The sequence below is a fragment of the Rhinopithecus roxellana genome, chromosome 21, assembly GCF_007565055.1.
Source record: "Rhinopithecus roxellana isolate Shanxi Qingling chromosome 21, ASM756505v1, whole genome shotgun sequence".
NCBI lineage: Eukaryota > Metazoa > Chordata > Mammalia > Primates > Cercopithecidae > Rhinopithecus > Rhinopithecus roxellana.
The window spans coordinates 56879933-56907171 of NC_044569.1; the positions used below are offsets into that span (position 1 = coordinate 56879933).

The window sequence follows — 27239 nt, forward strand, 5'->3', positions numbered from 1 at the left end:
AACCAGGGGAGGAACCTGTGCACTAGGTGATAAATTGCCTGTTGAAATTGTGCTGGGTGTGCCTGCCCATCAGACACCTGATCTTGCAAGACCGTCATTAAAAGTCTCACTTGTGATGTTCTCCAAGTCTCTGAGTCCATTCTTTGGGTTTGGATGGGTGAGTTTGTTTCTCACAGACACCAAGAGGTAAGAGTGGTGTCTGTCACTATAGCTCCCACTGACCCACGGGGCAATTTGTGCTTCCCATCCCTTCAACTTTAGGCTCTGCCAGACAAAAACTCCTGACTTTAGGAGGCTGGCAGGGGATACCTATACCAGGGTATATAGAAAGGGTTCCATAAAACTATGGCCAATGCCTGGGCTATTGGGATTCCTCATACCAACAGACCAGCAGATAAAGAGAGGCATACCAATCCCAACAGGAGTTAGTATCATGAGAAAAAGGGGGCAAGGATGAATATATCTGGAATGCAGGAGTTTCCCTGGGGTGCTTCCTTGTGTTCCCATGCCTGGTAATTAACATAAACTGACAATTTCAGCAAATGGGACAAAAGCCTGATAACCAGGGCTAAGACCACCTCCCCCACCACCGCCGCCGGGGAGGAAGATGCAGGTTATCCCACCAGTCAAGCAACCTAGACAAGCAGACGAACTAGCCAAGTTTAAGAGGATTCTAGAATGTCTGTGCCTTAGTTCACTAGGGCTGCCATAAAAAAAAAAAAAAAAAAAAAAAAAAAAAAAAAAAAACACAGATTGGGTGGTTTAGACAACCAAAATTTATTTTCTCTCTGTTCCAGAGGCTGGAAGTCCAAGAGTAAGGAGAGCAAGGTGCAGAGTCGGTTTCCTCTGAGGCCTCTTTCCTGGGCTTGTCACTGGCAGATGGCCACCCTCTTGCTGCCTCTTCACATGCTCATTCCTTTGTAAACACGTGCTCCTGTTGTCTCTTCCTCTTCTTTTTTTTTTTTTTTTTTTTTTTTTTTCTTTTTTTGAGACAGAGTCTCCCTCTGTCACCTAGGCTGGAGTGCAGTAGCGTGATCTTGGCTCACTGCTTCAACCTCCGCTTCCGGGGTTCAAGTGATTCTCCTGCCTCAGCCTCTTAGGTAGCTGGGATTACAGGTGCCTGCCACCACACCCAGCTAATTTTTGTATTTTAGTAGAGATGGGGCTTCACCATATTGGCCAGGCTGGTCTCAAACTCCTGACCTCAAGTGTTCTGGCAGCCATGGCCTCCCAAAGTGCTGAGATTACAGGCGTGAGCCACCGCACCTGGCCTCTTCTTCTTCTTAGAAGAACACCAGTCACTAGGATTAGGGCCCCACCTCAACAGCCTCCCTTCAACTTAGTCACCTCTTTAAAGGCTCTATCTCCAAACATGGTCAAATTCTGAAGTACTGGCTAGCAGTTGGGACTTCAACATATGAATTGTGTGTGACGGTGGGGTGCACGATTCATCCATAAAAGGGAATGGAGGAAGGAGATGATGAATATCAATTATGGATTTAGGATTATCTCTAAGACCAGGAAATATAGCTCGTCCTGCTAACTGTTTCATTTATATGTATGTGGGTTGGCTTTTGGAAGTTGGGACTTGAAGAAGTAGTGCTAGGATGGAGTAAAATGTGGGGTATGGATGCGTCTGAACCATGTGGGGGTCAGATGCTGTCAACGTCCCATCCACATCCCCTCAGTACCTCTCAATTCCTTAAACACACAGTTCCAACTGTCAGGAACTGTGTCCCTGCCTAAGGACCCTCTCAGACCATTCTCTAGCATTGGAGACAGCCCAGAAGTGCCAGGAAATTAATGCCTCCTGGGAGTATTCGCAACCAGTGACTGACAAGAGTTGGTGAATAAATACTCCAGCTCCCTTGCGGCTTAGGTCAATATCTCCTAAGTGTGTGTGTGTTCTTTTGGGTTTTTTTGGTTTTGTTTTAGCTTTTCTGTTGCCCATGCTGGAGTGCAGTGGTGTGATCTTGGCTTACTGCAACCCCCACCTCCCGGGTTCAAGCGATTCTTCTGCCTCAGTCTCTTGAGTAGCTAGGATTACAGGCACGTGCCACCATGCCCGGCTAATTTTTTTATTTTCAGTAGAGACAGGATTTCACCATGTTGGCCATGCCAGTCTGGAACTCTTGACCTCAGGTGATCTGCCCACCTCGGCCTCCCAAAGTGCTGGGATTACAGGCATGAGCCATCGTGCCTGGCCCCAATGTTGTGTTCTGCACTGTTTCCCGGGAGTCTTCAACAAGAGTAAGCTCCAGCTGCCTGCCATGTAGCTTACTTCATAAAGCATGCTTTTTTTGCCTTTCTTCTTTTCCCTATTTCATGTCCCCACTTCCATACTGGTACTTTTTGGAAAAAGTACTTGCACACAAATCCTTATCTCAGGGTCTGCTTCTGATGGAACCCAAATTAATATACCAACAGTCTATAGAATAGCTCACATTTACTAAATTTAACACATGTACTCATTTGACTGGCTTCACTCACTTTGCACTTCTTATTTCTCTTTCAAGTGGTTGTTTCTCTAGCTATGTTTTCTTATAGGCCACTAATTCTTTCATTGTCACTACTACGTGCCAGGTGCTGGAGATACAGCAGGAAAAAGAATAGACAACAGCCCTGCTACCATTGGGGTTCCAGTCTAAAAAGGAAGACAGACTTTGAACAATTAATTTCAAAGGTGAATCATATCATAACAAGGAAAATGGAGGGGGCGGAGAGATATAGTAGTTGGATCCAACCTAGTCTGAAGGCAGAAACGGTGTCTCCCAGAGGAAGTAACACTGCAACTGACCTCTGAAGGATTAGTGCAAAGTAGTTCGGCACCATCTCCATTTGGCTTCCCTGACCAGGAGTTTGTCTTTTTGAAGCCTAACAATCACAAATGTGGCAAGGGGTCAAATAAAGCTTGGAAGAGCGATATGGTCAACACAAAAATACGAAACAAATCCCAAATTACCAAGAAACTTTATTTAACCTACCAAACTAAAAGAGCAATAAAATAAAAATATTTTCCATCCACAAAACAGTTTTACATCAACTACACTGACCAATACAGAGAAAAGGGAAATCCCTGAGGAACTGCCAACAATAAATAATGTACTTAAAAATACAATGTTCTGAGTGTGAAGGAACATTTCCTGAGCCCGTTCAGTTTGGAGAAGTTTGGCCCTTTGCAAAATTCAGTTTCTCAAAAGGATATCCAACTGATGCAAGTTTCCTGCCATGACAAGAAGCTGTCATGTTCAGTGGCACCTTACATGAAAGATGGGGAAATAGGCCGGGTGCAGTGGCTCACGCCTGTAATCCCAGCACTTTGGGAGGCTGAGGCAGGTGGATCACCTGAGGTCAGGAGTTCGAGACCAACCTGGCCAATATGGTGAAATCCCATCTCTACTAAAAATACAAAAAAATTAGCCAGGTGTGGTGGCAGGTGCCTGTAATCCCACCTACTCAGGAGGCTGAGGCAGGAGAATCACTTGAACCCGGGAGGCAAAGGTTGCAGTGAGCCAAGATCGTGCCACTGCACTCCAGCCTGGGGAACAGAGCGAGACTCTGTCTCAAAAAAAAAAAAAAAGAAGAAGAAGAAAGAAAGGAAGGAAGGAAGGAAGGAAGGAAGGAAGGAAGGAAGGAAGGAAGGAAGGGAGGGAGGGAGGGAGGGAGGGAGGGAGGGAGGGAGGGAGGGAGGAAGGAAGGAAGGAAGGAAGGAAAAGGGAAGAAAAGATGGGGAAATAATCAACCTTCTTTCGATCAATTTGTCCATAGTTCTGGAAAAGCTACTGCACAGAGCTGGAGAGGAAACTATTTGCTCTCTGTAATACTGAAAAACTGAGAGAGCTATTTTAACTTGTCAATAACCAAAAGGTACCATTTTCTCACAGTGCACAGATGTTGTACAAAAAGTACATGACTTCCCTGCTGTTTGTGAGTGAAAAAGGAAAACCCAAATATTTGTGAAAGTGTAAGACGGATGCATTTAAAATTCTGGGGTCTAGCAAGGGAAAGATTCTCTGTGAAGACCCAAAACTGAGGACTGGTTTTGTAACTCTAAAATGATCTTGAGGAATGGAGTCAAAATATGGTATTTCATTGATTCTAGGATGTATTTTTTTTTCATACTTTAGCATCTTAAATTCAAATGGGCTTGGCCATCAATGGTCTGTCACAACTTTATTGGCAACTCCTCGACCCCACCTTCTTAGTGCAACATAAAATAATGGCATGTTTTACAATCAGTGGCTCCTTAGATTAGATTAAATACCATGCGCTATAGTTCAGTACACACAGTGATCCACATAAAAATAAATCTGACATTTAAACCCTGGTGATTTTCTCAATTGAAAAAGTGCTGGCAAAAATATTTGGCATCTTAAATTTCAGCATAAGTATCACAACTTCAGGAAGGGTTAGAAGAATGGTGATGTGGGTTGGGCTTGGGCTCTAGTTCTGGTTCTGTCCCTAATCAGCTAGGAAAACTGTAAGGAAATTAATTTCACACTTGTAGGCTTTGTTTCCTCATCTGTAAAATGAGAAAGTGTGATCAGCTGGCTTCTAAGTCTTCCAGCCAAAAAGGAAGTTAATTTTAAATCTTGCACCACTGAGGCTGTGTGTCGCCGTGGAAACTCCACAGCCAGGCTGCCCAAAGCCAAAGGCGCTACTACTGCAGCTGGTGGCTCGGAATCCTCTGCTGCCACCTCTGCTCCTCAAGTGGACACTCCAAATCCCGAAGTGGATTTCATGCTTCCCATGTTGAAAACCTAATTCATTCACAACCTGAGTAACTGGGAAAGAATAATTCTTCAGAATGGGGCAATTTGTAAACTTCAAAAAACTGCAGAACTCTACTTGCTTATGTTGTCCTCAATGTCTACCATAAATTTTAAATCTCTAAAAAATTATAGCAAGGGTTCACTTCAAAGTCTTCATGACTAACATAACGTGGCTATAGGTCCTGCTGCTCTGGGTGCCCGTTCCATGTCATAGAAGCACTTGCCGGAAAAAGCTCTGGTTTCTGAAAGAGAATCACAAAGAAATTTCATATGAATGAACAGTGCTTGTCAACACTCTCTCCTACCTTGAGAGTATATTCAACAAGAATAAGGGTGCAGGCCAAGGAAAACAAATGGTGAGGAATGGGTATTCCAAGCAATGAGAAATGGAATGTGATGATAAAGGCATTGCTCTGTGGTAAATAATACATACATTTACATTTTTATACATATTTTAAATTTGAAATTTTCAATCTATCTTTACCTAAACATGTTAGAATTAACAACAGGAATAGCAGCTAAAATCAGCAACTACAAAACAAATCATAAATTCCTAACTCTTCCTGTTTCAATTTTTTTTTTTTTTTTTTTTTTTTTTTTTTTGAGAGAGAGTCTTGCTGTGTTATCCAGGCTGGAGTACAGTGGTGCAACCTCAGCTCACTGCAACCTCCACCTCCCGACTTCAAGTGATTCTCCTGCCTCAGCCTCCCAAATAGCTGGGATTACAGGCACCCGCCACTGCGCCTGGCTAGTTTTTGTATTTTTAGTAGAGATAGGGTTTCACCGTGTTGACCAGGCTGGTCTCAAACTCCTGACCTCAGGTGATCCGCCCATCTTGGCCTCCCAAAGTGCTAGAATTACAGGCATGAGCTACCGTGCTGGGACCCTGTTTAAATTTATTTTCCAAAACTTCACTCAAACTATTTTAATTGTTATGATAAGTTGCTTAGTAAGTTACTCACTAAATTAGACTCCCTTCTTTAAAATTTTCTGAAATTCAGTATATGTCGTATATTGAATATGAATGTGTTATATACTCCCTTTTCTAAAATTTTCTGAAATTGATGTATATGTTGAACCCCAACTCATTGAATGGGCACAGATTCCAGTGAACTCCAGTGAAATGATATAACTCAAGTAAATGTGTTGGCACTAGCATCTTGCATTCAAACATCACATTCTTCGACTCTGAGGAACTACAGTTGTTGGGTCAAGTGGTACTATTAAGCTACTAGAATATATTCTTTACCCAAACAAGTAAGGACAGAAAAGAAAGAGGTAAAAAATAAAAAGAAACACTTAGGACTGCCAATGGCCTGCCCATTATCTACACAGTGCTCCAGAGAGCAGGTGCCACCTCTGAATTCCAAGTCATTGATTTACCAGGTTTCCACTCTACCTTAACTAGGGCCTTGCCCCTTTCCATGAGAAAGAGGGAGGCTTATGAAACGAAGAAGAAATGATGACTGTAAAGACTAGAATTTATTTGTAGATTTGTAGGTCTGAAGTTATATACAGTTAGAGAACAGGGTACTTTATGTCTTCAAGTTCCATATATTTTATAGCAAAGTTGCTTAAATATTAAATATATTAAGCAATTTAAAGACTTATGTTTAAATATAATAGAAACTAGCTGATTTTTTTTTTTTTTTAGACTGAGTCTCTCTCTGTTGCCCAGGCTGGAGTGCAGTGGCGCGATCTCAGCTCACTACCACCTCCACCTCCCGGGTTCAAGTGATTCTCCTGCCTCAGGGTCCTGAGTAGCTGGGGCTACAGGTGCCCACCACCATGCCTGGCTAATTTTTTGTAGTTTTTTGTTTTAGTATAGATGGAGTTTCACCATGTTGACTAGGCTGGTCTCAAGTGATCCACCTGCCTCGGCCTCCCAAAGTGCTGGGATTACAGATGTGAGCCACTGTGCCCGGTCATTAGCTGATTATTTTTATGTAATTAGGACAAGTTGGCATCTGTCCTAGATAGCCAGTTGGCTATAAGTCACAAAGTAGGTGTTTTTAGAGGACTAGAGACAAACAATGTTTGATGTGCTCACTTTGGTGGTATAGAACACTATAGAAAATCACCCTGGAGCACTGTTAAAATCTGTTTAGGTTCATAAAGGACAGTATATGTAACCAACACCAAATCAGGAAGCGTGAGAGAGGGGCTGTTGCCTTTCTCAGTTGACTTCTGGCATCCCACCCACCCACTGCCTGCCACTTTGTCTTCTGACACCATTATCTAGGGCATAAAGTAACAAGAAATGCGAAGACGTGTAGTTCAGACGTGTAGCTCAGTCCACACTGAGATCAGGAATATGTAAGTGGACCAACTCTTTAAAACAGTTTTTAGTCAAAGTAGTAACACATTTTCATTGCAGACAAATTCAAAAACAGAAAGGAAAAATATTACCTGTTTAGGAATGTATCTCTTCAGACCTTTTCTTTGCTCGTGTGTACCTATATAATTCTTTTACCCCAAGATAAGCCCATTGGGGTAAAAGAATGATACTTTATGAAGAGTTTCTTTTAGTATCGCTACTTTGGCTTCTGAGGCATTTCTTCACATCTGTGAAGAATGATTTTGACTTGGAGAATGTTCCAAGCACCTGAGTGCCTAAGAAAAAGAGTCACCATGCAGTATATCTTTGCAGCTGCAGTTGGCTTAGCAGTGTTCAGTCCTTTTCTAAGAATCCTCGTGGTTTGCTTGTTCAGAGCATTAATAATCTGCAGGATGACCTCTGTGATGACCTTGTGTGTACAGTGAGTGTGATATCATGTGCACTTCTTTTTATTTGACTTTTCCTCTTTTAGATGGTGGACGAGTAAACTAAAATCTAAATTACTTTAACAGTGAGGATGATGTGTGTTTTGTTGATGAGAACTGCCTTAAATCCAGGTGTGTAATAACTATAAAAGAGCTTAATAAGAGTAGATAAAGAAGGCTAGCAATGGTGGCTCATGCCTGTAATCCCAGCACTTTGGGAGGCTGAGGCAGGTAGATCACTTGAGGTCAGGAGTTCAAGACCAGCCTGGCCAACATGGTGAAGCCCTGTCTCTACTAAAAATACAAAAAAAATTAGCTGGATGTGGTGGTGCGCACCTGTAATCCTAGCTACTCAAGAGGCTGAGGTGGGAGGATCACTTGAACCCAGGAGGTGGAGATCACAGTGAGCTGAGATCGCACCACTGCACTCCAGCCTGGGTGACAGAGCGAGACTCTGCCTTGAAACAAACAAACAAACAAAAAGCAGATAAAGAGTTACTACAGAATAATCAATGAAGGAAAATAGCCTCATTTAAATAGGTATGGAGGGGTCTCTAGTCTGCTTCCAGCGGTGGGATCCAGAGAGGCATCCTGAAGGGACAGCATGCTGGCCAGTGTGCCTGCCTGATGCAAGGCCTTGCTAGTTTGTGGTGGTATTATAAAGAAACTTCAAAGGCCTCAACAGCACAATTACCAGTCTACACGTGACTCAATTACGTGAAAAATAAAGGTTCTTACCATTGATGTTACTGATAGAGCAAACTGTAGTCATCAACCAAAGAGTAATCAGGATCATCTGCAAAAGGCAGAACACAGAAAACAACAGTAACATCAATTTTTCATAATAAGATCTCAGTCCTTTTCAAGCCAGGGCATCTCACTTAGAGATTCTGGTGACTACCATTTTGTAAGGAGAAAATAGATCTGCCAACAAAAACTATAAATGGTAGTCACTACTCCAAACCAGAGGACATTCTGGAAATCACTATTCTGACTTCTTTGCCCTCTTCAGCAATGCTCAGGTACAGTACCCACAGTAAAATCATATTTAAAAATGGACAGAAATAGCATCCTACATTACCAAGTGGTAATTCTAAAGCAACAAGAAATAAAATACCTTAACTCTTCATATTGTTCAAAGATAGAATTTCAGCCACTACATTTTTTTTCCATCACTAAATTTTTAGTAAACTGTTAAGTACAGCATAAGCTGAACTCCTCCCTTATTGATAGGTTTTGGCTCTGTGTCCCCACCCAAATCTCATCTTGAATTGTACCTCCCATAATTTCCACCTGTTGTGAGAAGGACCCAGTGGGAGATAATTTGAGTCACGGGGGCAGTTTCCCACACAATGTTGAAGTGGTAGTGAATAAGTCTCACGAGATCTGACAGTTTTATCAATGGTTTCTGCTTTTGCATCTTCTTCATTTTCTCTTGCCACCACCATGTAAGAAGTGCCTTTCACCTCCCACCATGATTCTGAGGCTCCCCCAGCCATGTGGAGCTGTAAGTCCAATTAAGCCTCTTTTTCTTCCCAGTCTCAGGTATGTCTTTATTAACAGCATGTAAACAGATTAATACACTCATTCTCTTGAACATGGATAGGTATATCTTTTCTTTACTCAAATAATAAATATATGTTGAACACCTACTATCTACTCAGAACTGTGTCAAGTGTTGTGAGTAATACAGAAGATAAAGTTGTACCTGACCTCAGGATCTTATTAATATTCAAGGCATACAACTAATGAGAGTTGGAGTAGCTGCAGGGGAATGCAGCTATTTGTATACTCTTGACCAAAGACTGACCCTCCTCTATCAGGAATGGTCATGCTCTTTGACTGAGCACATAGCTTCGGCAGGGACGCACATGGACTGGTGAGGGAGGAAGTGGACACCCGCCTAGCCAGCCAGATGTGCCAAATCAACCCTAGGAAACAATAGGCTGACAGATGTTGCAGCCAGACTGCCCTCACATCCCATACAACTAATAAGAAGTGCTAAGATGTGTACTTCTCCCAGAGGTGTCATAGGAGTTCAAAGAAAGAGAGAGACTACTGTGATTAGTGAAAGTTCTCATTAAAGATAACATTAAGTGACATGTTTCCTGATGTCCATGCCTTCTGTAAATTGTATTTCTGTGTAACCCAAGGGGAACTATATCTCAGTTCTGCTGTTCTCACAGTCCAAGTTGAAATAATCTTTTAGGTAAAATTTGCTTGCAATAAGTTTATTTTGGTATGTCAGTAACACAATTATCTTGGATAAGCTACAAAACAGACCACCAGTTACCATATTCCACTCTGTGACAAGTAGTATTATAGTAAGATTCTAATAGAGGCTCATTCCCTTGGGAATTTGATTCTATTTAATCCTTTCATTCCCTTTATTTCAAAGTTCTAGCTATTTAATTTTAAAGAAAACCCAATATAAGAATTTTGTTGTTGTTTTCTGTTTGTTTGTTTTTTTTTTTTTGTTTTTGACACAGTTTGACTGTGTCACCCAGGCTGGAGCGCAGTGGTGCAATCTCGGCTCACTGCATCCTCCACCTCCCAGGTTCAAACAAAACTCGTGCCTCAGTCTCCTGAGTAGCTGGGATTACAGGCACGCGCCACCACACCCAGCTAATTTTTGTATTTTTAGGGAGATAGGGTTTCACCATGTTGTCCAGGCTGGTCTCGAACTCCTGACCTCAAGTGATCCGCCTGCCTTGCAATATAAGAATTTCAAAAGACCATTTTTAGTGGCATACCTGGTGAGGTTTTAGGAATTGGGAGGGGTCCTCTCCTGTAAGAAATGAAAACCAAAGTATTTTAGATAAGTTCTTGTTATTTTTATAATTTTTTTACTTCTTGCTACAAGCCTATTGTACTCTAATCAGATCTGGTTTCTGCACTGGAGGGTCAAGAAAGCTCACCTAAAGCAAATGATCTGTAGCACTGACCTACGGAAATCTACGTTGCAGACGTTCTATTATGGCAAGAGGCAGCATGCACAGTGATTAGTAGCACAGAGCCTTATCCCCACAGCCTAGACTGGCAGGATTAAAATCTTAGCTGTGTGGGAAAGACTCCCTGAGTGCCTTGAACATCCACATCCTCATACGTAAAATAGGAAGTATAAACAGCTCCTACCTCACTGTGGGGATTAAATCAGCTAATTCACACTAACGGTTTTAAACAGTGCCTGACAGGCTTAAATATTGATAATGATCATGCAATCCTTCCCAGGCACTCCTCATCTTTAACAAAACTGGAGTGAAAATTCAAAAGCTTAGACTGCAAGCTGACTATGTCAAACAGAAGTTTCTCTTCCCGCAGGATCCTTTACATGAACGGCAGTGAACTTTTTGAGTAAAGGGCCAAGTAATAAATGATTTAGACTTTGCTAGCCACATACTGTCTCTCTTGCAACTCTACTCATCTCTAGTGGCAAAGCAGCCATAGACAAAACCTCAGTGAGTGAGGGTGCTTGTGTGCCCATAAAACTTGATAGAGGAACACTGAAATTTGAAATTCAAATAATTCTCACATGTCACAAAATAGTATCGTCTTTTTTCCAGCCATTTAAAAATGTAAAGACTATTCTTAACTCACAGGCCCTACAAAAATGAATTTAACTCTCAGGGGCCATAGTTTGCTGACCCCTGCTTTCTACAGGCTATAAGAAAAGTATAGGATTCATACATGAACAGTAATGATCAAGTTCATGCATGATATACTCCTCCCTAAACTATGACTATTAAAATCCACTTAATATTTGTCCTAAAAATACCATTTCCAAAAAGCAAGCAGCCTTATTAAGCAGATGCAGTAGTAGATATATTCCAATTCCAACAAGTCTTAGAATAGTCATGATAACAATGTTTGCTGAAAGTAATTTTCTTCATGTGAAAGGCAGCTGGTTATTATTATTACCTTGCCAAGTTAGGCCCTGTAGCCTTTCCCGGTGGGACTACATTCTTCTGGGGGGAGTAGAAATTCTCATACATGATGGGTGCTAGGAGAGTCACCAAGAAACAGAACATGAAGAGGCAGGCATCTTTCATCCTTAATGACATCTAACAAGAAAGGCTAATAGAATTGTGTAAATAACACGCCCCACCCCACCACCCCATTCACCTGGTGGAATCTGTCCAGTTTTGCGTTGATTCACAAAGTATTCAATGTCCTTCTGAATGCTGCACATTTCTAAACTCTTTCGGACTTGTTCGTACATCTAATAAAAAAGGTCAATTAATAGGTAGAAGTATGTTGAGATAATTGTGACACAGCTCCTTAAAAACATGGGTTTGAGGCAGGGCGCGGTGGCTCATGTCTGTAATCCCAGCATTTTGGGAGGCTGAGGTGGGCGGATCACAAGATCAGGAGTTCGAGACCAGCCCGGCCAACATAGTGAAACCCCATCTCTGTTTAAAATACAAAAAATTAGCCAGGTGTGGTGGTGGGCGCCTGTAATCCTAGTTACTTGGGAGGCTGAGGCAGAAGAATTGCTTGAACCCAGGAAGCGGAGGTTGCAGTGAGCCGAGATCGTGCCACTGCACTCCAACCCCAGGCGATAGTGTGAGACTCCATTTCAAAAAAAAAAAAAAAAACATCAACAACAAAAAAAACCATGGGTTTGATAGAGAGCTGACTCTTCCAAATTTTCTTGTTTTGAAAAATAAAAGAACACATTCCAAAGTCCCAGATTCATATTAGAGCTTTTCTCTGATGCACATCTGCTATTAATTTTTTTTTATTTTATTATTTCTTTTTTTTTTTAAGACAGAGTCTTGCTCTGTCACCCAGGCTGGAGTAGAGTGACACGATCTCAGCTCACTGCAACCTCCACCTCCCTGGTTGAAGCAATTCCCCTACCTCAGCCTCCCGAGTAGCTGGGATTACAGACGCATGCCACCACGTCCAGCTAATTTTTTTTGTATTTTTTTTTTTTTTTTTTTTTTGAGAAGGAGTCTCGCTCTGTCACCCAGGCTGGAGTGCAGTGGCCAGATCTCAGCTCACTGCAAACTCCGCCTCCCGGGTTTACACCATTCTCCTGCCTCAGCCTCCCGAGTAGCTGGGACTACAGGCGCCCGCCACCTCGCCCGGCTAGTTTTTTGTATTTTTTTTTTAGTAGAGACGGGGTTTCACCGTGTTAGCCAGGATGGTCTCGATCTCCTGACCTCGTGATCCGCCCGCCTCGGCCTCCCAAAGTGCTGGGATTACAGGCTTGAGCCACCGCGCCCGGCCTGTATTTTTACTAGAAATGGGTTTCACCATGTTGGTCAGACTGGTCTCGAGCTCCTGACCACAGGCAATCTGCCTGCCTTGGCCTCCCAAAGTGCTAGGATTACAGGTGTGAGCCACCGTGCCTCACCTACATCTGCTATTAATTTTTTAAAGATGACAGAAAATGTATCTTTGTGGCAGGACAAAAGTCTTGGCTGAATTTTTTTTTTTTTTTTTTTTTTTTGAGACGGAGTCTCACTGTGTCACCCAGGCTGGAGTACAGTGGCATGATCTTGGCTCACTGCAACCTCTGCCTCCTGGGTTCAAGCGATTCTCCTGTCTCAGCCCCCCTAGTAGCTGGCACTATGCACCACCATGCCTGCTAATTTTTGTATTTTTAGTAGAGACGGGGTTTCACCATGTTGGCTAGGCTGGCTCAAACTCCTGACCTCAGGTGATCCGCCCACCTTGGCCTCCTAAAGTGCTGGGATTACAAGCATGAGCCACCGCACCCAGCCTTGGATAAAACTTAAAAATACTGATGAAACCAAAGAGTAGATATCAAATCCTATGGCACAAAACCAATGCCACACACAAATGCAAAGACAATTACTTAAAGAAGAGTTTTCCATTCAATCCTATCGGTTTTCTGGGTGTTTAGTTGTTCTTCTAAGGTGAATGTCTCCTCTAAGTGAGAGTGGCTACACCTTAGCAAAGAAGGTTGTGATAACTTGATTTGACGCCTCTGAGATGTGGGGAGCCCATTACTATTGCTGTGTACAGGTTAAGCCTGGACAATGGCTTAAGCCTGGACAATGGACCAGTGAATACTGTTGAAGTAAGTCTGAGCCCTGGAGCAACCATTAGCCTGGGAAAGGGTCAGTGTCCTAGTATTTAGTGCTGTCCTGGAGTGACCCCATTCCAGAATGGAGCCGTGTCTGGGATGCACATACATGCTGTGACATCTGTCTTCCGTACATGAAACTATATTTGGATTCTATCTGTTCTCCTGCCCTAACTCTGAATTTTTCTTTTGTGCCCTAACTATGAATTTCTTATTTATATATATATAAATAAGATATATATATATAAATAAGATATATATTATTATTTATATATATATAAATAACCACCATGCCCAGCTAATTTTTGCATTTTTAGTAGAGACAGGGTTTCACCATGTTGGCCAGGCTGGTCTCAAACTCCTGACCTTGGGTGATCCACTCGCCTCAGCCTCCCAAAGTTCTGGGATCACAGGTGTGAACCACTGCTCCCAGCCATGAATCTCTTAATGAGAAAATCATGGTGGCAAAAGAGCCAGGAGTCAGGTTACATGTTGTCTGGATCCTTCTATCAACTCACTGTATGGCCTTAGGCAAGTAACCTTACCTCACCAGGGGCGAAGTGAACCAATCAGTATCTATAGTTCCTTCTACTCTAATGTATCCAACATGCACAGGACAATCCTCAGTGGATGCCTCTGACTTACTTCATCACTGGTGACACATTGTTGTGACAGCTGATTCACATGTAACCACAATGCATTCCGGAAGAAGTTTATTCGTTCACATTCTTGAGCCTCAAATGCCTACAGAAAAATAGCTACATGTACATAAATATGCAAGGAAAAGGGCCATTCATTTTGGCTGGCTGTGACTTAAGAAACAGTGTCAACCTTTAGTTATCTATAAACTTATTGTACAATTTAGAATACTTCTCCCCCACCACTGAGGATGCTCATAAACTCATACCACAAAGAATGCAAACAAATCCTAATATAGTAACACAAACAGGCTTCGAAATAGTTCTGAGGATAAAAAGTAATGATGATCCCAGATACCAATGTTCTAACTGAGTTCCTACTGACATTTCCAAATATCTAACAACATCTCCACCTGAGCAGCCTGCCAGAGCCTCAGATTCAACATGCTGCCCCTCCCACCCTGGAATGAATGAGTTTAACTGGCAAGATGGTCATAACTGTTGATGTTGGTTGATGAGTACATGGGAGGCCATGTACTTGTCTTCTACCTTTGTGTATGTTTAATTGTTTTTCCTTAATAAAAGAGTTAAAATAAAAGTCTGCCTGAGATAGTTTTTTGGATATAAACAAATATCACCTTTAGAAAAATCAAGCTATTCTATGAAGCAGATGGCATTCTATTCAACAGTGGATGTGATATATCAGTGTGTTTTTAAAATATTGAATACCATAGCTATTTTTAACATGAATGAATTTTATATACCATAGCTTTTATACACCACAGCCCCTTTGCCACTCTATGAGGAGAAAAGGATGGGGACAGGCATGGCTGTAAGTGGTTCTCATACTTGAATTCACATCAGAATCACTTGCAAGGTTTATTAGCATAGAGATTGCTGGGCTCTACCTCCATAGTTTCTGATTCAATTTCATATCTCATACTATAGGTTTTATTCAAAACCATAAAATTTTGAATGCCTTTTAAAATTTGCTACATTTTAAAACTTATTATAAAATAAAACAAAACTTCAAACATATACAAGAGTAGAGAGGTACAGATAGTATGATGAATCCCTACATACTCATCACCAGCTTAAACATTTATCAACTCACAACCAATTCTGTTTTATCTATATCTCTACCAATTACCCTACTTGTCTGGAGTATTTTGAAACAAATGCATTATTTCACCTCTAAATATTTTTATGTCTATATAACATAGTATAATAATTTATTAATATTACATTAGTTTTGTTATGGGATATTTCACATAGAATCAGATAGCAGTATCATAAATACCTATATACCAACTACCCAGCTTTGTCAAAAACTTTAGCCATATTTGTTTCAGATTCTGTAAAAGCCCCTGTGTGATTTACCCAGTTTCTATCACCTTCCTCCTTCCCCAGATAGCCATTATCCTGAATTGTATCATTCTTACGCAGGTGTTTTGTTTTGTTTTGTTTTGTTTTATGGGGAGGGGTTGTTTTGTTGTTTGGTTTTGGGGGGTTTTATTTTGTTTTGTTTTGAGATAGGGTCTCACTTTGTCACCTAGGCTGGAGAGCAGTGGTGCGCTCATGGCTCACTGACCTTCAAACTCACGGGCTCAACTAATTCTCCCGCCTCAGGTTCCCAAGTAGCCTCTGCCACCATGCCTGACTAATTTTTATATTTCTTTGTAGAGACAAAATTTCACTGTGTTGCCCAGGCTGGTCTTGAACTCCTGGGCTCAAACAATCCACCCATGTCATCCTCTGAAAGTGCTGGGATTACAGGCGTGAGCCACTGTGCCTGGCCTTTATGCAGGTTTTTACGTTATATATGTATCCATAAAATGTATATGATACTGCTTTACATGTTTTTAAACCTTATTTTAAAATGGCCTCATTCTAGGCTTTTCCTTAAGAGTGTGGAGTTACTAAAGTAAAGCAGAAAACAGTGTTTTAGGAGAAGCATAATGACCCACAGTATCAGATGGCAGAGAGAGGTCAAATAAGATTAGAAACTGCAAAGGCCCACTGGCCCTCATGCCAAGGGATTGCTGGTGCCCTCCAAGACAGCAGCTGCAAGGAAGCAAATCCCAGATGCTGTAGGCTGGGACAGACAGGACAACAAGGACTTGGAGACAGCTCCTTCAAAAAGCGTGGCTGTGAAGAAGGGTGGGGGTAAGTAGGGTCGTAGATAGAAAGCAAGAACTACTGGGTTTTTTTTTATTATTATTATTTTTGGGGTTTTTTGAGATGGAGTCTAACTCTGTTACCCAGGCTAGAGTGTAGTGGCATGATCTCAGCTCACTGCAACCTCCACCTCCCGGGCTCGAGTGATTTTCCCACCTCAGCCTCCCAAGTAGCTGGGATTACAGGTGCTTGCCACCACACCCAGTTAATTTTTGTATTTTCAGTAGAGACTGGTTTCACTATGTTGGCCAGGCTGGTCTTGAACTCTTGACCTCAGGTGATCTGCCTGCCTTGGCCTCTCAAAGTGCTGGGATTATAGGCATGAGCCACCATGCCTGGCCGAACTGGTGGGTCTTAAAGCTAGGAAAGAGCTGAGTCTGTGTGCAAGATAACAGAAGTTGACAAGTTCTCTATGTCCAAGAAGGTGGGGAAAGGCAAGATGGATGAAAAAAGATCTTGAACGAGGAAGGAATAGCCCCTTTTCCATGCTAAGGAGAAAAAAGGAGTGGGGCAGGCATGTCTGCCAACAATTCTCGTACTTGAATTCACATCAGAATCACTTGGAAGGCTTATTAGCACAGAGATTGCTGGGCTCTACCCCCAGAGTTTCTGATTCTGTAGGTCTGAGGTGGGTCTGAGAACCTGCATTTCTTTTTTTTTTTTTTTTTTTTTTTTTTTTTTTTTTTTTTTTTTTGAGACGGAGTCTCGCTCTGTCGCCCGGGCTGGAGTGCAGTGGCCAGATCTCAGCTCACTGCAAGCTCTGCCTCCTGGGTTTACGCCATTCTCCTGCCTCAGCCTCCCGAGTAGCTGGGACTACAGGCGCCCGCCACCTCGCCCAGCTAGTTTTTTGTATTTTTTTAGTAGAGACGGGGTTTCACAGTGTTAGCCAAGATGGTCTCGATCTCCTGACCTCGTGATCCGCCCGTCTCGGCCTCCCAAGAGAACCTGCATTTCTAACAAGTTCCCAGGTGATGCTGATGCTACCGGTCCTAGGACCTCACTTTGAGAACCACTGGAAGAAAATGTGTAGGCAGGGTGACAGAAAATTAAGGAAGCTTCCAAGTTACGTTTTTTATTTTCTCTTGGAAATTGTGAGGTCATTTGCAGCAAAAGAAGGGGAGCAGTGATGAAACTGAAGGTATGAGGAGAGTAAAAAAAAGAAAAAAATACCCTCCAGCCTTGCATGGTGGCTCACGCCTGTAACCCCGACGACTCAGGAGGCCAAGGTGGAAGGATTGCTTGAGACTCAGGAGCTCAAGACCAGCCTGGGCAACACAGCAAGACCCTGTCTCTTTAAAAATAAAATAAATAATAAATAATTAATGAGGCATGGTGGTGCCTGCCTGTAGTCCCACCTACTTCACTTGAGCTCAGGAGTTTGAGACTGCAGTGAGCTCTGATCGTGCCACTGCACTCCAGCCTGGGTGACAGAGTGAGAGCCCGACTCAAAACAAACAAAAAGCAAACAAACCAACCTCCAAAGCCTGCTCACTTGCTGTCAGCATTCCCTTTAGAGCGTATTGAGTACAGGCCAGGCTCTCCAAAGGTAATTACGTAATCGACCATTAACTGATGCAGCTATTCTATGCCTGTGCTAACCCAACATGAGACCAAAGCTTTGAATAGTTGGACAGCATGGTCAGGATGGAAACAAGGCAGACAAGGTTTGGGGAAAACTATTCCAGTTCCTTCCATTCTTCACTTAAATTTCTGATTTCTTTTATTGTTTGTTTGTTTTTTTGGAGAGGAGTCTTGTTCTGTCACCCAGGCTGGAGTGCAATGGCGTGATCTTGGCTCACTGCAACCTCCGCCTCCCAAGTTCAAGTTATTCTCGTGCCTCAGCCTCTAGAGTAGCTGGGATTACAGGCGTGTGCCACCACACCTGGCTAATTTTTGTATTTTTAGTAGAGATGGGGTTTCACCGTGTTGACCAGGTGCTCTTGAACTCCTGACCTCAGGTGATCCACCTGCCTCAGCCTCCCAAAATGCTGGGATCACAGGCATGGGCCACTGTGCCCTACCAAATGTCTGTTTTCTAATTTGCCCTCAAGCTCTGTAACTCTATGAGAATCGGGGCAGATCATTTCTACAAAAGTAGACTCTCCAGGTTCTGGGCAGAAGACCCGGCCCCTGCCCCCCCATCTCCACCTCCCCGCTCCCCCCTCCATTCCCCGCCCAGTTCCACCCACCCCGTCCTGAGCAGCTTCCTGTTACACCCCCCGCACCCCCGCCCCGCAGTCCTGAGCAGCTTCCCGTTACGGATACCTCACAGGCCTTGATGTGCTCACTCTGCCACTCTTCTCGGACCTTATCCAGGGTGCTGACGTGCAGCATGTATGCTTTGTCTGCAACAGAAGGGAGAGACCTGGGTCAGAAACTAGACAGGAAGATGGCTCGCAGATACCCCCACAGGCTCATCTCAGATGGCAAAAGAAACTCATCCGAGTTGTGCTCAGCTCACAAGGCCCCCAGGACTCTGAGCACTGGGAGTTATTGCATCTCTCACCCTCATCATATTTGGTGAAGCAGGTGAAGCAGAGTGTCACTGTCTTTTTACACATTGGACCAAACATTGAGAAAGAAATGTTCTAAGGAAGGAGAAGTGAAAGCTGATAAGAAACCTCAGCAAAGTTTTCTTTGTCTAATTCTACCTCAATACTTCCCATCACTTTTCATTTTCAGAATTGTCTGAGGAAGGGTGCAGAGAAGAGAACTACCTTGGGCCCTAAAGGGGCACCAAGTTACTTTAGTTTCTAATGTAAAGATTAAGATCTTACATGACCACAGTTACAAGGGATATTTCCGGCAAGATATTCTGGGAATTAGGAGCTTTTGCAAACGCCTGGTTTGGGTCTTATATTTCAGTGATAACAAGGCCTTGCAGCTTGGCTGTTTCACAGCAGATAAGGGCTACCAATACATCAGAGGAAGCACCTTATTGCAAAGCCGCTACCACATGACTGCACCATCACCACTTACTCCCATGTAAGGCAGCAAGATCTAAGCAGACAGCAGCCAGAAACGGCTGCCTCATAGCCTCCTCCCACCTTCCGGAATTCTAATACACCCTCCCTTCCTCTCTCCTCTTCTTTCCTTTCCTCCCTTCTTTCTTCCCTCCCTTCCTTCCTCCCTTTTTCCCTTCTGATATCTCACTAATCCTGCTGAATATCCTTATATTCTCTCTTTAAGGTATATAAAACTCCCTTTCTCAGGGACACATTTAGGATAACATAGACCCCACCAGCAACTCTCCCCCATTCGTAGGAACTGCCCCTCACCGGAGTCTTCTACTGCAGTCTTTGAAGTTGCCAGTTTCACAAAAAGCTGTGAAAACAAACAGAAAAAAAAAAATAGCAAGCATTGGGAATGCTGGACAAGGCTTCCATAGGCAAAACAGATTGAAAAGCAGTAACTATGAAGAGACCAGGTCTAGTGCAAGTCCTATGTACATTTCCCTCATGAGCAAATAATTCAACGTGCCCTGCAATCTTATCAGTCTTGAAAAATATCCATAAAGCATCTTACCCAGTGTCTTTCTAAAGACACACCCAGTCCTCTCGTTGCAGAAATCTTGTATCTAGATTTTACAAAATTAAATTTGTAGTCCACCCAAGCAAAAGGCAACATGACTACAAAGAATACATAAGCTGAGTATTTAAGAAAAATGAAAACAACTGGGAAACCCCTCCAACCTCTTATCACCCCAACTCCCTCCCTCATAACCGTGCTTCTATCACTCTTCCCCCAACCCCCAAAAATGTGGCAGTGGTTTTTCAGGTTCAGAAGACCCCGATACGTGAAGGAAGATATTGCCAGGGGTTTAGGGTACAGGTTCATTTCTTATGAATATTCATAACTGGCTTTAGCCTGATATTGGTCAATCTCGGATTTTTTGGGTTGTCAGCCCTCCCGGGTACCTTTTCTTGTTGCTTCGGGTTCACCAGGTTGGCACTCCGGCTGACGGCCTGTTCTGCCTCATCTTTGTCCCGGCATTTCTGCTCATAGTTCTTCTTTGCCTTTGTCATTATGAACAAAGATAAGCAAAACAAATAAACAGAGTGTAACCCTGAAATGCAGCCCCCTTGGCCCAGGAAGTCCAGCATGGACAGGGCCCTCTGATTGTCTCTAAGCCATGGGCTCCCAGAGGGCAGATGCTTTTTTTTCTAAGTCTTTGAAAGCCCACTCTCTCTCTCTAGCCCTTTTTCAAATTATGTAATAGCGGCAACCTGATCAAGGAAGTAATAACTCCTATTTGGCAACATAAAGTACATGAGCTTTCAAAATGGACTGAAATGAGGTCGGGCGCAGTGGCTCATGTCTGTAATCCCAGCACTTTGGGAGGCCGAGGCGGGTGGATCACAAGGTCAGGAGATCAAGACCATCCCGGCTAACACGGTGAAACCCTATCTCTACTAAAAATACAAAAAAAATTAGCCGGGCTTGGTGGCGGGCACCCGTAGTCCCAGCTACTCAGGAGGCTGAGGCGGGAGAATGGCGTGAACCCGGGAGGCGGAGCTTGCAGTGATCAGAGATCACGCCACTGCACTCCAGCCTGGGCAACAGAGTGAGACTCTGTCTCAAAAAAAAAAAAAAAAAAAAAAAAAAAAAAAAAAAAAAAAAAAAAAATGGACTGAAATGAAAGATGGAATTTGAAATAGACAAAATTAAGGCCAGGCACCACGGCTCACCCGTATAATCCCAACACTTTGACAGGCTTAAGTGGGTGGATTGCTTGAGCACAGAAGTTCAAGACAAACCGGGGAAAAGTGGGTGAAACCCCATCTCTACAAAAAACACAAAACTTAGCTAGGCATGGTGGCACACACCTGGGGTCCCAGCTACTTGAGAGGCTGAGCTGGGAGGGTTGCTTGTGCCTAGGAGTTCAAGGCTGCAGTGAGCTATGATCATGCCACTGCACTTCAGCCTGGGCAAAAGGGTGAGACTGTATCTCAAAATAACAATAACAACAACAACAATTAAAATATTTACCTAACTCTAAAACGTGTGGTCTAAAATTTATAAAACATTCATAATCCTCAGAATGCATGTACAATCCCTTGGTTATTTGGTACCAACTCACTCTAATTCTAATGAAGCCTCTATATTCACCACAGCATGTGAACAGCGGGCAGGGTACCAATGCCATCATTTATTTTGCTTAAAGATAGTCGTTTTCCTTATTTATTTAGACAGTCTAGCTTTGTCACACAAGCGGGAGTGCAGTGGTGCGATCTCGGCTCACTATAGCCTCTGACTCCCAGGTTCAAGTGATTCTCCTGCCTCAGTCTCCCTAGTAGCTGGGACTACAGGCAAGCACCATCATGCCCCTCTAATTTTTGTGTTTTTAGTAGAGACAGGATTTCACTATCTTGGCCAGGCTGGTCTCAAACTCCTGACCTCAGGTGATCCACCTGCCTTGGCCTCCCAAAGTGCTGGATTACAGGCATGAGCCACTGTGCCCAGCCAGTGTTCCTTTTTTATTTAAAGAATTCTGTTTTATGTAGTTTAAACGTAGGCCATGGTCTATCATGTGCTACCATTACCACCGGTATTATGGAAACAGTTCACAAACTATATTCATTAGTGAATCATAAAAATAATTTTCTGTTTCAACTATGAAAGCAAAGACTTTTTTAAACACCAAAGCTGCTTTATCTTAATTCCAGGAAGTAGGAAGAAAACCAACAAAACTGTGAATCAAACAGTTAGCTAATAAATAAAAATGATGAGAAAAAATGGTTGACTAAGATAAATAAAGAAAATAAGGCACATATACACAATGGAACACTATTCCACTATAAAAAGAATGAAATCCTGTCATCAGTGGCAACATGGATAAGCCTGGAGGACATTATGTTAAGCGAAATAAACCCTTTGATATACTGATATTTTTTCCTTTGGATCAGTCCCACCTGATGGTGGGACTGCTAGATCATATAGTAATTCTATTTGTAGTTTTTTTGAGAAAGCTCCATACTGTTCTCCATAGTGGCTGTACTAGTTTACATTCCCACCAACAGTGTGTAGGAGTTCCTTTTTCTCTAAATCCTTGTCAGCATTTGTTATTTTTTGTCTTTTTGATAACAGCCATCCTAACTGGGGTGAGATGGTACCTCATTGTGGTTTTGAGTTATAGTTCTCTGATGATCAGTGATGTTGAGCATTACAAAATATATTTGCTTGCCATTTGTATGTCTTCTTTTGAGAAATGTCTACTCAGATCCGTTGCCCATTTTTTAATCCAATTGTTTGTTTTTTTCTTTGCTGCTGAGTTGTTTGAGTTCTTTGTATATATTCTGGATATTAGTCTCTTGTCAGATGAATAATTTGCATATTTTCTCCCATTGTAACCACTGTAAGTGTTCAATTCAGTGGTATTATATACATTTATAAAGTTATGTAACCATCACCACCATCCATCTTCAAAATTCTCTTTATCTTATAAAACTGAAATTCTATGCCCATTAAACAATAACATCTCAACTTCTTCTTTCCCCAGCCCTTAGCAGCCCTTTCCCCCTTCTATTTTCTGTCTCCCTTTCATTATTTTTTTAATTTAAAAACATTTTTGTGGGTACATAGCAGGTTTATATACTTATGGGGTATATGAAATGTTTTGATACAGGCATGCCATGTGAAATAAGCACATCATGGAGAATGCGGCATCTATCCCCTCAAGCATTTATCCTTTTAGTTACAAACAATCCAATTACATTCTTTAAGTTATTTAAAAATATGCAATTAAGTGATTATTGACTATAATCACCATATCATGCTATCATCCCCTTCATTTTAGAAGATATTTTCACTGGATATAGGGTTATGTCTTAACAGTTCTTTTCTTTCAGCATATGCGATATGTTGGGCTACTTCTTCATGGTCTCCATGGTTTCTAATAGGAAATCTGCTGTCATTGGTTTTCCCTTTTAGTTAAGGCGTCATTTCTCTCTCATTTAGTTTTCAGAAGTTCAACTATATGTCTTGGTATGGATTTCTTTGGGTTTATCTTGTTTACAGTTTAATCAGCCTCTTAGATATGTAGGTTTATGTCTTTTGCTAAATTTAGAAATTTTTCAGCCATTATTTCTTCAAATAATGACTTAAAGCTGGGCTTTTTCAGCCCACTTTCCTTCTCCTCGCCTTCTCGTATCACAGACACATTAGTGTTAGATCTTTTCTTACAGTGCAAAAAGTCCCTGAGGCTCTGTTAATTTTTTTCAGCTTATTTTCTCTCTGTTGTTCATGTCTGATAATTTCTATTATTCTGTCTTCCAGTTAACCAATTCTTTCTTCTGTCTCTTCCATTCTCTTCTTAAGCCCATATAATGGGTTTTCTAAAATTTTGATGATTATGTTTTTCAGTTCTAAAATTTCCATTTGGTTCTTCTTTATATCTTCCATTTCTTTGCTGAGCTTTTCTATTTCTTTGCCAGTCCTTTCTTTGTTTCTTTCACTTGTTTCAAGTGTGAATCAGGTGTAGTGGCACATGCCTGTAATTTCAGCTACTCAGGAGGCTGAGGTGGGAGAATCATTTGAGTCCAGAAATTCAAGGCCAGCCTGGGCAACATTGTGAGACTCCCCATCTCAAAAAAAAGTGTCTTTGTAATTGCTTGCTGAATATTTTTCTAATGAATGCTGTAAAATCTTCATCGCAGAATTCCAACATCTCTGTTATCTAGATCTTGGCGTCTATTGATGGTCTTTTTTTTTCAGCAGTTTCGTATCTTTCTGGTTTAAAGAGTGATATTTGATTGATTTGGGGGAATTTTTGGTATTACGTTGCAAGACTGTGGATTTTATTTAAGGCTTCTATTTTAGCTAGCTTGCTCTGAACACCACTCCAGCAGGGGAAGGTGAGGCATCATCTCATTACTGCCATGTGAGTGTGAAAGTCCAGGTTTCCCCTCCTTGGTCTCCACTGACACCACAGAGTGTATGTGACCTAGTTACTGCTGGAAAGTGGTTAAAGTTCTCACTCTCCATTAGACCTCCTTGGACAACATCCCAGCAGGGAAAGGGTGTATGTCATTATTTCCTCGTGCAGGTGGAATCAGGGTTCCCCACATGGTTCCCACTGATACTGTGTAGAGGAGGCTCTGTTACCTCCTGGTGGGAGTGAAAGTCCTGGTTCCCTATTTGTTCTCTGATGCCACCTTGGCTAGGGAGTTGGGTGCTCTCTACAGCCTGGTGTGGTGGAAGTTTAGACTCTCCACTTGGCCTTTGCTGATGTGTGGAGGTGGGGCCCCAGTTTTTTTTATGTGGTGTTTGGCTGCAGTACAATGGTTATTTTCTAAAGTTTCTGTCCTGCTAGGCTGCCCCTTTTCTGGTCTTTTGGCTGGAGAGAACAGGCTTTTCTTGGAGCTTTTTTTTAAAATTATTATTATTATTATTATTATTATTATTATTATTATTTTGGTGTATGATCGTTGGCATTTCTGGGATGCCTGCTTCTTTGGCACTCAGCCTGCGACAAATGAGGCAAAAAGAAAGCCCAGGGAACTGCTTGTCAGGTTGCTCTTTGAGTCCAAGGTCACTAGCTAGTGTGCCTTCTTCTCTCCACCTTTCAGAGTTGTTTTTGTTTTGTTTTGTTTTGTTTTTTTGAAACCGAGTTTCACTCTTGTTGCCCAGGCTGGAGTGTGCAACGGTGTGATCTCGGCTCACCGCAACCTCTGCCTCCTGGGTTCAAGCAATTCTCCTGCCTCAACCTCCCAAGTAGCTGGGATTACAGGCACACACCACCACGCCTGGCTAATTTTTTTTTTTGTATTTTTAGTAGAGTCGGGGTTTTGCCATGTTGGCCAGGCTGGTCTTGAACTCCTGACCTCAGGTGATCCACCTACCTCGGCCTCCCAAAGTGCTGGGATTACAGGCGTGAGCCACTGTACCTAACCAGAAAGTTATATTTGGATAAGCCTTTCTCTTTAATTATAAAAAAGCTTGCCCCAGATTCCTTAAAATATAAAGGTCTGGGAAAAATCATCTATCAACCAACACTATTTCTGTATTACACTGATATCATTCCCTATTTATCAATTATTTTTGAGGGATTTCTGCATCAAAGAGAAAAAGAATGCAGCAGAACAGATTGCATATGTTATCAACCTGGTAACACTTCCCTGTTATGTCCTACTCATAGAGTATCATGATGATATTTCTGTATAAAGATGGAGTCATACATGTTCTAATAACAGAGTTTGTTGTATCCAGAGTCAACAGATTCATAAAAGCTAGAGAGAGATTTCTAGCAACTTGTCCAATCTCTATCTTACCAAGCAGTTTTTAAACAAATTACTTCAAGGAAAGGTTTTTATAATCTTCAGATATCTTAAAACAGAAAGGGATCACTCAATAAAATAGGTAAGCAATCAAGATTCAAAATAGTAACAGGGTAAATTGCAAATTCAACAAGATAAAGGGTATTGTACACTATATATGTTTTCATATATTTGCCTAAAATATTTTAACTGACTTGCTACATTTTCTCGGGTTACCAGAAAGATAACCCCGTTGCATTTCCACTATCAGTGTCACTTTCAATCTTTCCAAGGCCTTAAAAAAACAAAAACCTTATACACTGTTGGTGGGAGTATAAATTAGTTCAACCATTATGGAAAGCAGTATGGAGATTCCTCAAAGAACTAAAAGCAGAACTACCATTGGACCCAGCAATCCCATTACTGGGTATATACCCAGAGGAATATAAAGCATTCTACCCTAAAGACACACGCACGTGAATGTTCACTGCAGCAAGATTCATAATAGCAAAGACACGGAATCAACCTAAATGCCCATCAATGACAGACTGGATAAAGATTATGTGGTACATACACACCATGTAATACTATGCAACCATAAAAAAGAATGAAATCATGTCTTTTGAGGAAACATGGATAGAACTGGATGCTATTGTCCTTAGCAAACTAATGCAGGAACAGAAAACCAAATACCACATGTTCTCACTTATAAGTGGGAGCTAAATGATAAGAACTTTGAATATAAAGAAGGAAATAACAGACACTGGGGTCTACTTGAGAGGGAGAGTGAGAGGAGGGAGAGGAGCAAAAAAGATAAATATTGGGTACTGAGCTTAATCTCTGGGTAATGTAATAACATGTACAACAACAACAAAAAAGAAAACCCAAAGCATTTAAGGTTGTTTTCCCTAAAACACCGCACTAATAAATAATAACATTTTTGAAACATTATTTGAGTAGGAATATGTTCATACACAGCACAGGATTTCAGAAAATGTCACCATTATCCCAAAAAAGACAATAAAATGTGACTCACATCCATGGTTTTCTTGAATTGTAAGCTCTTTTGTTTATGGACGGCATCCATTACAAGCTCTGTCTGTAAAGAGATCATAAGCACTATTAATAAAAACAGAAATCATTATCAATAGCAGTTTATCTTGAGGGTTAAGTGTTCAAAATGATTACCCACATCTCACAATCTTCAGAAAAGAGAGACCAAACATTTTGCCCAAGGTCTTATTCCCAGCTAATAACGGGGCCCATCTTTGAACTTGTACAGGCAAACACCAAAGCCTGAACTCTCAGACACCGTGAAGAGTCACTGATCAACTCAGAGCAGTCTCTTTGGTAAAATCCGGAATCAAGGCACTTTGGTTTCAAAAAGGAATTTTAAAACTTTTCTTAAAGTGCCATTTATATTTTAAAGGAGGTCTTTATTCTTTAAGCATACATCAGCACAGTTAAATTTGGTACTTGTATCACTTCTGCAGCCCATCAGTGACACATCCATGACCATCAGGGCGCCCGGTAAGTATGAAGGAAAAAAGAGTTTGTAAGACAACTAAAAGAAACTGTT

At 41.9% G+C, this 27239-nt stretch overlaps 1 protein-coding gene across 2 annotated transcripts in view; it reads right to left on the bottom strand.

The window, feature by feature from the left end:
* Positions 1-4154: 4154 nt before the first annotated feature.
* PSTPIP2 (proline-serine-threonine phosphatase interacting protein 2) overlaps positions 4155-27239 on the bottom strand; it is a 91555-nt gene continuing 68470 nt past the window's right edge. Inside the window, exons 6-15 of one of the 2 annotated variants that reach the window (XM_010386827.2) lie at positions 26697-26759; positions 20324-20422; positions 19685-19730; positions 18672-18751; positions 14236-14334; positions 11658-11754; positions 11454-11535; positions 10289-10323; positions 8274-8331; positions 4155-5014 (exon numbers count right to left, since the gene is read on the bottom strand). In XM_010386827.2, the coding sequence (XP_010385129.1) occupies positions 8282-8331; positions 10289-10323; positions 11454-11535; positions 11658-11754; positions 14236-14334; positions 18672-18751; positions 19685-19730; positions 20324-20422; positions 26697-26759 (651 nt within the window). In that variant the 3' untranslated portion in view covers positions 4155-5014; positions 8274-8281. The remainder of the gene's footprint in view (positions 5015-8273; positions 8332-10288; positions 10324-11453; positions 11536-11657; positions 11755-14235; positions 14335-18671; positions 18752-19684; positions 19731-20323; positions 20423-26696; positions 26760-27239) is intronic. The other variant, XM_030926130.1, reaches the window with a different exon arrangement.